This window comes from Colobus angolensis, unplaced genomic scaffold (assembly GCF_000951035.1).
Source record: "Colobus angolensis palliatus isolate OR3802 unplaced genomic scaffold, Cang.pa_1.0 Scaffold369, whole genome shotgun sequence".
Lineage (NCBI taxonomy): Eukaryota > Metazoa > Chordata > Mammalia > Primates > Cercopithecidae > Colobus > Colobus angolensis.
This window is the reverse complement of record NW_012117032.1, coordinates 119,020-132,460: the sequence shown is the minus strand read 5'-3', so window position 1 is coordinate 132,460 and position 13,441 is coordinate 119,020. Positions and strand designations below refer to the sequence as shown.

General features: G+C 41.3%; 1 protein-coding gene across 4 annotated transcripts in view; it reads left to right on the top strand.

The window, feature by feature from the left end:
* SERPINB8 (serpin peptidase inhibitor, clade B (ovalbumin), member 8) overlaps window positions 1–13,441 on the top strand; it is a 22,028-nt gene that overhangs the window by 3,723 nt on the left and 4,864 nt on the right. For 3 of the 4 annotated variants that reach the window (XM_011953566.1, XM_011953568.1, XM_011953569.1), the window contains exons 2-6: window positions 4,865–5,042; window positions 6,372–6,509; window positions 8,269–8,386; window positions 10,099–10,241; window positions 11,618–11,770. In XM_011953566.1, coding sequence (XP_011808956.1) covers window positions 4,875–5,042; window positions 6,372–6,509; window positions 8,269–8,386; window positions 10,099–10,241; window positions 11,618–11,770 — 720 coding nt within the window. In that variant the 5' untranslated portion in view covers window positions 4,865–4,874. The remainder of the gene's footprint in view (window positions 1–4,864; window positions 5,043–6,371; window positions 6,510–8,268; window positions 8,387–10,098; window positions 10,242–11,617; window positions 11,771–13,441) is intronic. The other variant, XM_011953570.1, reaches the window with a different exon arrangement.

Genomic DNA, 13,441 nt, shown 5'->3' with positions numbered 1-13,441 from the left:
TTTAGTCATGAAGTCCTTACCCATGCCTATGTCCTGAATGGTATTGCCTAGGTTTTCTTCTAGGGTTTTTATGGTTTTAGGTCTAACATTTAAATCTTCAATCCATCTTGAATTAATTTTTCTAAAAGATGTAAGGAAGAGATCCAGTTTCAGCTTTCTACATATGCCAATTTTCCCAGCACCATTTATTAAATAGGGAATCCTTTCCCCATTTCTTGTTTTTTCTCAGGTTTGCCAAAGATCAGATGGTTGTAGATGTGTAGTGTTATTTCTGAGGCCTCTGTTCTGTTCCATTGGTCTATATCTCTGTTTTGGTACCAGTACCATGCTGTTTTGGTGATGGTAGCCTTGTAGTATAGTTTGAAGTCAGGTAGTGTGATGCCTCCAACTTTGTTCTTTTGGCTTAGGATTGTCTTGGCAATGTGAGCTCTTTTTTGGTTTCATGTGAACTTTAAAGTAGATTTTTCTAATTCTGTGAAGAAAGTCATTGGTAGCTTGATGGGGATGGCACTGAATCTATAAATTAGCTTGGCCTGCCCATCTTTTAAAACCAGCTTCAGCCAGCTTCTCTGGAAGGTCTTTCCAGGATTCTATAGAGGTGGTTTTCTTTTTTTTTTTTTTCTTTTCTGAGGACTTCCTTAGCACTTTGAAAATTATCCTGTTATAGAGCACCTGACTGGCTTGAAACTATGCATTTCTGTATGTGTGTCTTCTTTAGGGTGTAAGCTTCTGGTAAGGGATTATGGCATTTATTTTCCATTGTCTCCTCCCAAAACAGGTAATGGACACTCTACATAAATGCTCTTTGAGTAAACTCACTTTTGGATGTTGTATGGGGAGGGGGAGTGGAGGAGGGAGTTCATAGGTATTTGGGGCTCCCAGGAGGAGAACAATATCACGTACTTGGAAACGAAAGGCTTGCTTTTGAGGCTGACTCTCACTTTTTCTGTGAGTCCCACAGACAGTATTTAATTGCCTCTGTCCTTGTTTGTTCGCCTGTAAAGGAAAAACTAGTTTAATGCCAATTTACTTGGTTGGCTGGAAATAAAAACTTCTGATTCCTGTTTTTTTATATCATAATCTAATTGTGGCATTGACATCTAAAGTATTATTTTGTATTAAAATTAATTGCTTTTTAGATATATTGGGTAAAATCCATTTTGTTTAAACTTCCAATCCTTCTAAAAGCTATAATGTCCAAATGAGATTTGAGAGGAAGACAGGAGGGAAGCGTCATTCTGTTACCTGGTTTTCTCCCCTGCCTGACTTCTGACCTGAGCAGAGGCCAAGGGGGTACACTTGTATGTGAGTGTGTGCTTGTGTATTGTGGCTGCAGGGTAGATATTGATGGGAAATACCACATACTGACCAGCACCTGAGTGTTGAAAAGGAATGGAAGTGGGGACATGAGATGAAGGAAGAGGAAAGATGGAAGAAATCAGAAGTAGCAGTTTGCAACTAAGAGCAGTTAAAATGTAAAGATGAGATTGATGCAATAGTTCAGTTCATTCAGAACTACTGAAACTATTGATACAGTAGTTCAGACAGGATGATGAAACACACCTACACACACACAGCCCAACCTAAGTTCATGCTTTCTTCACCCTGAGTCCAAAGCTCTTATGCTAAGGTTGGATCAAATCCAAATTTATTTGTGTCTCTGTCTTACCCAGTTTACCTAGTTCTCTCCATCTTTTAGTTTCTTTGGTGCCACCTTCTGGTGGGCCCAGTTCTGTGAAGTATGACTTCCTTCCTGCCTCCCAGTCTCTGAAATGTCCTCAAGTGAAAGATGAGGTCATGAAGGACCCCGGGACTTGCCTGCACAGACTCCTCTGCCTTCCAACATCTGCAGGGCCTAGTATAAGCTCTGGAGAGGCCTTATGATGTGAGGATAGTGAGGAACCGGAACATTTTGTTCCATAATAAACAACCTATTATGTACAGAGTACTGTGGTGCAAATTATGCCATGATTGTGTTTTCTTGGTTCACATTTATTTTACTTAGTTTTTTGAACCCTAACCATAACCCTAACCCTACTTGTTTTTTTCTGAACTGCACTAACATTTATTTTAAGCTTTAAAGAATTTGCACTGCTTTAGACTGTTGTTCTATATTTAGAGTGTTGCCTTTACACTTTAAAAGAAATATAAGATCACTTTTGTGTTTAAGTAAGAGACACCCTTCTGTTTGAAAATATCTTAGGAGTAAGCAAAATATCTTAGGAGGAAGCAAAACATCCAACAGTGAAGATACTTTGGTTAATACAGTTGTTCCCCACTTCTCTGTCTCAGCCACTCAATTCCCCTTTCCTCTGGCCCTAAGAGACCCAGAAGACCCGTCCAAGACCCCCAGTAAAGGGATACAGTTTCAAAGCTGCTGCACCAGGCACTTTGTAGGCCACTGGGAAACTGGATGAGGCTCCATCTGTTTATAGAAGTGAACACATGCACGATGATTTGTATCTCTAGATAGAGTTTCCAAGACTTTTTGTTTTGCTCATTTGCTAATTTTCAAAACTGGAGCATATTTTTCTTGTTTGATTTTACATTTTTTCAGTTAAAAATTATGCATGTTTATGAATAAAAGGATAATAGAAAAAAATATCTTGTAGGATCCTGAGACTATAGATAATGATTTGTCCTTTTATTTTCCCAAATGTTCTCAACTGTAAGAGCAAAAAGGCACAGGGAAATTGAGATGAGTTGGTGAACTGTAGCATTTTGTGAAATAATAGCCCAAGTTTTTATAAGGTTTGATAGAAATGGACAATAATGTAGGACTTATAATAATATGCTAAAATTGGCGACAGAGTGAGACTCCATCTCAAAAAAAAAGTACTAAAATTATAATAATTAATAGTAAGCTGTAATAGCTGTTTAGCACTTCAAGCAAGGTGCCCTCCTCCGTTAGGCTTCTCCCTTCCACAGAACTGGTTGATAGGGATGACATCTTTCTCGATAATTACATTTCAAAGGGATGGCTTGCAGGTCTTTGAGAAAGACTGTCCTGGGATGTAAACAACGACCTGTCCTGAGATGTAAAACTAGCCAGAAGCATTTAAAAAAGATTTACATCTCAAAGGGGCTGATAAAGAATTTACAATGACAAGTTCTCTAAATAAAATGCTTTAAGAAACAGGAAGAAGGGGCCTAGAGGCAGGAGGAAGCCTGTTTAGTTTGTTTATTTAGTCAAGTTTGGGTTGTCTAAAGTTTATTCAAGCTGAGGGGAATGTTAAGACTCTCTTAGCCAGGAGGAATCAAACATCAATGCACCTAATTAAAAGTGCTCACCCGATGACCAGATGAGGGCTTCGTGTTTTATATCCACGCCTATGGGCTTTCTTTGCAACTCCATAACCCAGTTTCAGCAGCTCTTGGGGAAAATGGGACATCTTTCTGGAGTCACCTTGAAAAGTAATGTATTTTTGTCTTTCCGGTAGCCCCATATTTTAGGTCAGCCTATTTCAAACAAACTCTCCACATTTGGTGAAATGAATCTAGCTATTTTCGCAGGACGTGATGACAGAAATAGTTTTTACTGATAAAGAATTACATTTATAAGTTTTAGAACATTCTTTATAGATTACGTTGTAGACGTTAAACTGAAAGATAATTAGCAGCAATGGGGGGATTTTGTGTGATGATTAAGAATTCAGGCTCTGGAATCAAACTGTGGGTTCCAGGTGTTTATGACTACTTGAGGGTTCTGGAGTGAGTTACTAAACCTCACTCAGTCTTCTCATCTCTAAAGTGGGGCAATAATTGCACTGACCTCATGTGTTGTTGGGTGATAATGGAACGTGCTGAAAACAGTGCCTGGCACCAAGATTTTTGTTGTTGTTGTTTGTTTTGTTTTTGTTTTGTTTTGTTTTCTGAGATGGAGTCTCACTGTGTTGCCTAGGCTGGAGTGCAGTGGCACGATCTTGGCTCTCTGCAGCCTCCACCTCCTGGGGCTCAAGCGATTCTCCGGCATCAGCCTTCCGAGTAGCTGGAATTACAGTTGCCCATCACCGTGCCTGGATAATTTTTGAATTTTCAATAGAGATGTGGTTTCACCTTGTTGGCCAGGCTGGTCTCAAACTGCTGACCTCAAGTGATCTGCCCACCTCAGGCTTACAAAGTGCCGGGATTACAGGTGTGAACCACCACACCCGTCTGCACCAAGACCTTTTGGCTGCTGCTACACCAAGGGAGCAAGTAAGCAGGTTTTGGAGAGTGTCTGTGCCCCTGTTGCTGAGAGGGGTACAAGTTATGGGCCCTGAGATTGGCTATTTTATCTCCAGTGTTTTTGAATCTATAAATTAGCTATTTTATGAATAAACCAGTGTTTTTGTTTCCTGTTGGTGTGGTAACCCTTTACCACACATTTAGTGGCTGAAAACAACACACATTTATTATCTTACAGGTCTGGAAGTCCTAAGTCCAAAATGGTACAGCAGAGCAATATTATTTTCGGGAATCTCTAGGAGAAAATCTGTTTCCTTGCTTTTTCTGTCTTCTCAAGGAGGTCACATTCCTTCATCAGTGGCCCCAACCCCTCTGACCTCTGCTTCCGTCCTCACGTCTCCATCTCCGACTCTGACCCTCCTGCGTCTCTCTTATAAGGACCCTCATGATTCCATTGAGTCCACTGGGATAACTCAGGATAATCTCACATCTCAAAATACTCAATTGAGTACCATTTGCAAAGTCCTTATTGCCAGGGAAGATCATGTTGTGACGTTTTGGGAATTAGGAGTGGAAGTCTTTTGGGGGCTGGTTATTCCACCTACCACCTCAGTGTCTACTGACTCGGGGACGAATGACTGTGTGGTCACAGGAGGGCTTGGCTGATGTGCTTTTCTGTGCTGTGCCTTTGATGCAGACCTTCCCTGATGGATGACCTCTGTGAAGCAAATGGCACTTTTGCCATCAGCTTATTTAAAATATTAGGGGAAGAGGACAACTCAAGAAACGTATTCTTCTCTCCAGTGAGCATCTCCTCTGCCCTGGCCATGGTCCTCATGGGGGCAAAGGGAAGCACCGCAGCCCAGATGTCCCAGGTATGTGTGCTTGTCGCAAAGGAAGGAGAACGGCATGTTTCCCTGTGCTTCCATCGAATTGTCTTTCTGCACTTTTGCTCCAGCTGATGAAAGCCTGTAGAGCTGGAGGTGGAAGGGGGAGCAGCACGGCAGTGGAGAAGAGCAGAAAGGGGTAGAAAGGTGAAATATGTTGGACGGATCACCTCCTCCGATGTTTATGAGAGAAATCAAGCCATAGAGTTATTTTCTCTAGATCAGATCATCAGTACAGTCGGGCAAATTCACACCTTTGATAAGTAAGATAAACTATCATTCTGTCCCGCAAGAAGGCAAAATATTCCAACCTTGTTACATTTTAAACTTTTGCTAACATTATATTTTAAATAGACATGCAGCTGCCTAGATTAACTTTTTGTTAAGTGGGTTATTTTTAGTGCACGATTATGCATGCTGGGAAAGGAATATAATACAAGCGTAGACTTATATCTTCTGGAGTGATTTAGAGGAATATATAATCTGTTTGATTCAAACTGGTGATGTATATATAACCTTATCTACAAACAAGGTGAGAGATAATACTTTAGGAACAGTTCTCTGAGTATTGGTGAAAATGTCCGAGATAATTGCCAAATGGATGTCACTTTACCACCAATATCAGGGGTATATAGACAATCTCCTAAAATGCACCTAGGGACCCCAGTTGACATCCTTCTGTGATTGTTTCTTTCAACTGATTGGAGGAGTGAAGGTTTGGACTGCAGGTGATTGAGAGATATAGGAACAACCTTAATTCTCACTCTGACTTGACATTTAATTTATAATATGGTCTGGAGAACTTCTGTAAAATTGCAGATGAAACATTTTTAGTTTTATTGCTGCTTTTGTTTGTATTACCTGAGTCGTAATTCATCCCAGTTACTTTTTTCTGCTCTGCCTTCCCCCTGAATTATTGCACAGTGCCTTGCTGGGATGAATAAATTTGCTAGGCTAGTGGTTCTCACCTGGGGGGTGGGAGGTAGGGGTAGGTGGGTGAATTTTTCCTTCCTGGGGACCCTTGCCAAGACCTGGAGTTTTAGATCCCATAACTGAGAGGTGCTACTGACATCTAGTGGATAGAAGCCAGAAGTGCTGCAAAAATCCTACAACGCTTATATGAGACCAGGAAGTGTCCTGGCCCCAGGTGTCAGTGCTACATTGCCCACTTTGAGAAACCCTGTGCTAGAGAATTAGGCCAAACCTTTTTAAAGTAGGATCCTGTGTGATCTGTTTAGCACAGAGGTTTGTTTGGAGGAAGCTCTTTGGGAGAGTGTAATGGCAGTGTTAAAAGTCAGTGTTGGCTTCTGTTTCCAGGCACTTTGTTTATACAAGGATGGAGATATTCACCAAGGTTTCCAGTCACTTCTCAGTGAAGTTAACAGAACTGGCACTCGGTACTTGCTTAGAACCGCCAACAGGCTCTTTGGAGAAAAGACGTGTGATTTCCTTCCAGTAAGTAGTATTCATATATTGATGAAAAAGAAATTGAAAATAAGACTACAAAAGAGTAGACAATAAAGTATAACTGTACTGACTTAAAATGTGCTTGGAATTACACTTCTGAAATTACAATTTTAGATTTTATGATGGCTTCTGAATTACATCCTTTGTAAATTGTTTCTGATACACCCATCCCTGTTATCAATCCCAATATGTCAATTCTCCTGCACGCAGCCCTGCTTCTCCCCCTTAATTCCCCATGCCTGAGTGACTACATCATTCGACGTGCTGTACAGAGCTCCTCCCCAGTCCCATGTGTGGTCATTGGGCTGCCTCCTGCTGAGATAGCCTCTCAAATTCTCTTACATTTGCCCCCGTCTTCTGAATTGCATCTACAACTGACACAGTTGTCTTTCTAAAATGAAAATCTGTTCATAAAACTGAGGTTTTAAATTTAAGTAGTTCCTATTTACTTAGGCATAGAATTCCAAGGTTCCCTAGTCCAGCCTGGCATAGTACGATCAGTGAGGTTCAAAAATTATGCCACGTAATATGCAGGGTGATGTTGTCTGGAAATGAGTGAACTGATCACAGCAAACTGGGCCATCCTATTGGCTGGAGGTTCTGAGAGGGCTCCTCTAAGGTTCAAATACATCCCTGTCCTGGTAGCTGCTGGGTGCTGTTCCCGGAATTTGCCTGCTCTGGGTTTATCTACCTCAGAAAGTGACTCTGGATCCAGGAATCTCCTGGTGAATCCATTTCATTTTTGAACTTTAGCCTGATCTTCTACTGTTATAATATTGGGGACACAGGGAACCAACCTCTACTTTTCTTGGTGGCTTGTCTCTTCCTTCCCTCTATATCCCCTTTATTTGGCCGAAATTAAAGTATTTGAGAACATGGAATGGACAGAGGCTGGAAGCCAGTTTCCAGGCCTGTTATATCTGAAGCCGGGTTTTTGTGAGGTGAGTTATCTGGGTTTTAATGTATTGGGTACAGGCCTTTTCTGATTGGACCCCAACTTACATTTCAAGGCTCTTTCCCTGCCACTGTTTCCCTTAATCCTCTTCCTGATACACACAAACACACATACATGTGTACACACACACACACACAAACATGCATGCAATCCACACACATGCAGGTGCACAAGCACACACATATGCACCCATGCACACAGATGTTCACATGCACGCACATGTATGAACCCAGTTGCACATACACACTATGATCCAGGCCTATCACCCTCCATTCCCATGGGGCCTTCCTTGCTCTGTATTCTTCCAACCAACCGTATGACCCAGATCTAAAATGCCATTTCCTTCTTTGCAGTTCAACACGATTTCTTAACAATCTAGTTCCCTCATAAAGCCTCTCATTTACCCCAAACCACAATATTGTAGTTTGTGCTGGTGATGCAAAATGAGTAACAGTGTGTTAGACTGCCTAGTGAGGGAAGCAATATTAAAGTCAGTGCAGTGTTTGGCAGGGATGCTTCTGGGCTGTTATGTGGATAGTGGCAGCTCATGATGTCCTGTAAGTGTTTGGGTGTCTCAGCTGCCTCTTCTCAGGCTGTGGACCTCTTCAAACCACGCACTTCGCCCAGTACCAGGGAAGAATAGGTTTGCGTTAATTGCACACATGCACCATAAAGTGCAGTGTGACCTGTCCAGGCACTTACAGTGGAAACGCAGTAAGAGAAAACAAAATGCTTTTGCATTTGTGGGATCCTTTACCAAATGAGACCAAACTCAGTGTTTTGTGTTTGCAGGACTTTAAAGAATCCTGTCAGAAGTTCTATCAGGCAGAGCTGGAGGAGTTGTCCTTTGCTGAAAACACAGAAGAGTGCAGGAAACATATAAATGACTGGGTGGCAGAAAAGACTGAAGGTGAGAGAGTTTCATTCTGTGGATTTGGAATTACTACGCAGCGAGGCTGAGATTGGCTGGGATGGGACCTCCATGGTGTTGCCACTGTGACCTGCTTACCACAGGCCTGTTTGTGTGTATTGCTGAGTTTGCAGGTCAACAATGCAATTCTGTCGTTTCTTATCAGATCATGAAGTACTAATTTCTAAAACTAATGTTGAATCTCAGACCTCCTCCCCTGTGGACCATGCTGGAAAAATCCCTGGAAAATAGTTCCTCCTTGGAATCCTGTTAATCTTCTATCTGAGAGGCCCTTCCATGCTTGGAGATGGAATGGCATTCAATTAAGTTGCAGCTTAGAGAGGGCTCTCATGTTATCTCCTCCCCGTGGTCATGGGGACAACTTAGTGGTTTGATCTGCAGCCTTCTCCTTCCTTTTTAACTTGGCCGTGGCTACATTTACTCTCAGAGTGCGGCCTTTTCTGAATTTGCTCCCTATTCTGGACGTGCAGCAACATGGAGCCTGCAGTGTTCCCTGCCCATACCACACTCCGTCCCACCAGAAATATTTCTGCCAGTTCTTTACTTCAGTAGGGAAAAAGGGGAGGCATCCTTTAAAGCATCCTAAATACCTAACAAGTAATTTAGATACTTGTCAACAGTGGAGGAATTAAGTCAGTTGTTTCAGGGGCCAACCTAGACCTCATTATTGCATCCATTCCATCTCTATGTCACAACCACTGTGTGTCTAACAGAAGTAATGCCCGTGGTTCTACTGAAAGCCAGTAAAATAATTACCATGGGAAGGGAAGAGCCTTTCGTGTTTTCATATGTCATCTGCCCAGTGGTCTCTCCAGTTGTTCCATCAGTACTGTCACTTGAGGAATCTAGAAGCTTCTCCACACCTTCCCCCCTCTGCTCTATACCTGTCACTTCTCTTGCAGGGCTGCTTATACCCTTCCTTCCCTTAGGCTGACCCCCAGAATATTAGAGCTGGAGGGGACCTTGGAGATGACCTTGTTACCTTCTCATTGGACAGCTCAACTTGGGCCCCTCTATTCCATCTCCCTAATTCCTTTGCCCCATTCACCCCTTTCAGAGACACTGCCTTCTCCCATTGACAGGTCTGTATTCTCATCCTTTGGAAGCCTTTCCTTGTCTGATGAGGTTAGAATATATGTATAGAGCAATGATCCTCAATTAGGGGTGGCTTTGCCCTCCAGGTGCCATTGGATAATGGCTGGAGACAGTCTTGGTTGTCAAAATTGGAAGAAATGCTGCTGGCTAAACATCCTACAATGCCCAAGACAGCCCCCATAACAAAGAATTATTTGGCTTAAGATGACAATAGTGGTGAGGCTTGGATATGATAGTGCCAAGGTTGACTACCCCATAGTCAGCATCAAGACTCTGAGGTGATGTTCTCAACTCAGCCACTTGTCACGTGTGTGCACTCGGCAAAAAGTCTGGCAAATGCTCTGATCCTGAATTTCTACATCCGTAAATTGAGGGCAAAATGATAGTTGCCCTTCCTACTTCAAGGCTTTTTTCTTAAGCACAAACGATACACTGTGTATGCCACACTGCTAAACACCGTCGCCCAATTCATTGGGTGGCCAGAAAGACAGAACTCCTGGCTGTCTCTCAAGCCTCTGCCTTAGGCGTCAAAGGGATTTTTGTAAAATAATGCTTGTTCCCCCACAAATTGCAATAAACTCTCATCTTCTTTATAGGTAAGATTTCAGAGGTACTGGATGCTGAGACAGTCAATCCCCTGACAAAGCTGGTCCTTGTGAATGCCATCTATTTCAAGGGAAAGTGGAATGAGCAATTTGACAGAAAGTACACAAGGGGAATGCTCTTTAAAACCAATGAGGTAGGAATAGAGTTTTCAGATACACTGCTACTTTCTTAAAGTAATTTTACAGGAAGTATTCTTTCAGAAAAATGAATAATTTCTTTGACATGATCTTGATTTTAATCTATTTCTGAATTATATTATTTTATTTTCTTTGAGGCAGGGTCTCTTTCTGTCACCCAGGCTGGAGTGCAGTGGTGCAATCTCAGCTCACTGCAGCCTCGACTTCCCAGGTGCAAATGATCACCCAACCTTAGCTTCCCAAGTAGCTGGGACTACAGGTGCACCACCAGGCCTGGCTAGTTTTTGTATTTTTTGTAGAGACAAGGTTTTGTCATATTGCCCAGGTTGGTCTCGAACTCCTGGCCTCAAGTGATACACCCGCCTTATCCTCCCAAAGTTCTGGGATTACAGGCATAAGCCACTGTGCCTGGCTTTTTTTCTGAATGAATTTAATGCCTCCTGTATGTCTTTAATGGCGGAAGGAGGAGAGAAACAAAACTAATTTTGGTATTGATGGTTTTGTTTTTCCATCTTTGATCAAATCTACCTTCCATCTCTGGTCATATGATTTGGATTGGAGGAGAATTTCTTCTAAGCCTTGCAATTATGTTTGCATGATGCTATTGCTGTCTAGAGCTAGTTAGATACCTTTTGCAATATCAGTGGCAACTATGCCTATTTATTCCCTTAAAAATCAAAGTTATACAATCCTGAACACAAGAAAAAAATGTTAGCAGATGTAAAGCCCTAACTTTACATTCCCTTTTGAATATGAAAATGACTGGTATCAATAGTTGTTAGCTTGGGATTTGACATCCATCAACCTGATAATTTCATATTGCACAAAGATATGAAAGTTAAAAATATATTTGATGCAGGCTTTAAAAACAGCAGACCTTACACATCTCTTCAAGGTCCCCTTCCCAAGAAAACCAAGGCCATAAAACCAATTCTACAACTGGGCAACTTTAATTCTGAGTTTGTACTGTACATCTTTTCTAACCAGATCCTTCAGCCCAAGGGCCTGAATATTTACCTTAATTTCAATAAATAATTTTTAGTTGGAAGCTTCCATGAGAAAGCTTCTCTATGAATGTTCTCAAAAAAACAAACACGACTTCTTCCAAGAATAATGTAGACTTTTGTGTCCTTCTCCATTTACCAAGCTGTTTTTTTTTTTTTTTCCTCACCCGGTAATAGTTGATTTGCTGGAACAATAGTTTGTTCTATTCATACTAAAATGTACTAATGAAGATTTTAAATCTATCAGCATAAATGTGCAGAAACAGAAATTATACACACCTAGAGTTTCTGTGAGTTAGATGTATCCTATTTTTAGTAAATTATGCCCATTTTTCAGTGATCTAATTTTAATTTCATGTTTCTATTAGGAAAAAAAGACAGTGCAGATGATGTTTAAGGAAGCTAAATTTAAAATGGGGTATGTGGACGAGGTGCACACCCAGGTCCTGGAGCTGCCGTATGTGGAAGAGGAGCTGAGCATGGTCATTCTGCTTCCCGATGATGACATGGACCTCGCCGTGGTAAGCTCCAGGCAATGAGTCTTTGAGTGTCTGCGGAGTCCAGCTGAGCTCATTTCTTTATGTCCATCTACAAGTTGGCATTTGAGGAGTTTCCAATTGGGGATATTACATGTAGTGCTGGGTGAACATCATTGCGTGTCTTTTGGTGAATATGTTCATGCTTTTCTGTTGAGTGTATACATATATGAGTGGACAAGTTTTGATGAACCTAAGAAAAGAGAGTTCTAAATATATTGTTAATTGGAATATTATTCCTTTTTTTATTATTTACTTTAAGTTCTAGGGTACATGTGCACACCGTGCAGTTTTGTTACATATGTATACATGTGCCATGGTGGTGTGCTGCACCCATCAACTCGTCAGCACCCATCAACTCATCATTTACATCAGTTATAACTCCCAATGCCATCCCTCCCTTCTTCCCCCTCCCCATAAAAGTCCCCGATGTGTGATGTTCCCCTTCCCATGTCCAAGTGATCTCACTGTTCAATTCCCACCTATGAAACATGTGGTGTTTGGTTTTCTGTTCTTGCGAAAGTTTGCTGAGAGTGATGGTTTCCAGCTGCACCCATGTCCCTACAAAGGACACGAACTCATCCTTTTTTATGGCTGCATAGTATTCCATGGTGTATATGTGCCACATTTTCTTAATTTGGGTTGATTCCAAGTCTTTGCTATTGTGAATACTGCTGCAATAAACATACATGTGCATGTGTCTTTATAGCAGCATGATTTATAATCCTTTGGGTATATACCCAGTAATGTGATGGCTGGGTCATATGGTATTTCTATTTCTAGATCCTTGAGGAATCACCATACTGTTTTCCACAATGGTTAAACTAGTTTACAATCCCACCAACAGTGTAAAAGTGTTCCTATTTCTCCACATCCTCTCCAGCACCTGTTGTTTCCTGACTTTTTAATGATTGCCATTCTAACTGGTATGAGATGGTATCTCATTGTGGTTTTGATTTGCATTTCTCTGATGGCCAGTGATGATGAGCATTTTTTCATGTGTCTGTTGGCTGTATGAATGTCTTCTTTTGAGAAATGTCTGTTCATATCCTTTGCCCACTTTTTGATGGGGTTGTTTGTTTTTTTCTTGTAAATTTGTTTGAGTTCTTTGTAGATTCTGGATATTAGCCCTTTTGCAAAAATTTTCTCCCATTCTGTAGGTTGCCTGTTCCCTCTGATAGTAGTTTCTTTTGCTGTGCAGAAGCTCTTTAGTTTAATTAGATCCCATTTGCCAATTTTGGTTTTTGTTGCCATTGCTTTTGGTGTTTTAGACATGAAGTCCTTACCCATGCCTGTCCTGAATGGTATTACCTAGGTTTTCTTCTAGGGTTTTATGGTATTAGGTCTAACATTTAAGTCTCCAATCCATCTTGAATTAATTTTCATATAAGGAGTAAGGAAAGGATCCAGTTTCAGCTTTCTGCTTATGGCTAGACAATTTTTGCAGCACCATTTATTAAATAGGGAATCCTTTCCCCATTTCTTGTTTTTTCTCAGCTTTGTCAAAGATCAGATGGCTGTAGATGTGTGGTATTATTTCTGAGGGCTCTGTTCTGTTCCATTGATCTATATCTCTGTTTTGGCACCAGTACCATGCTGTTTTGGTTACTGTAGCCTTGTAGTATAGTTTGAAGTCAGGTAGCGTGATGCCTCTCA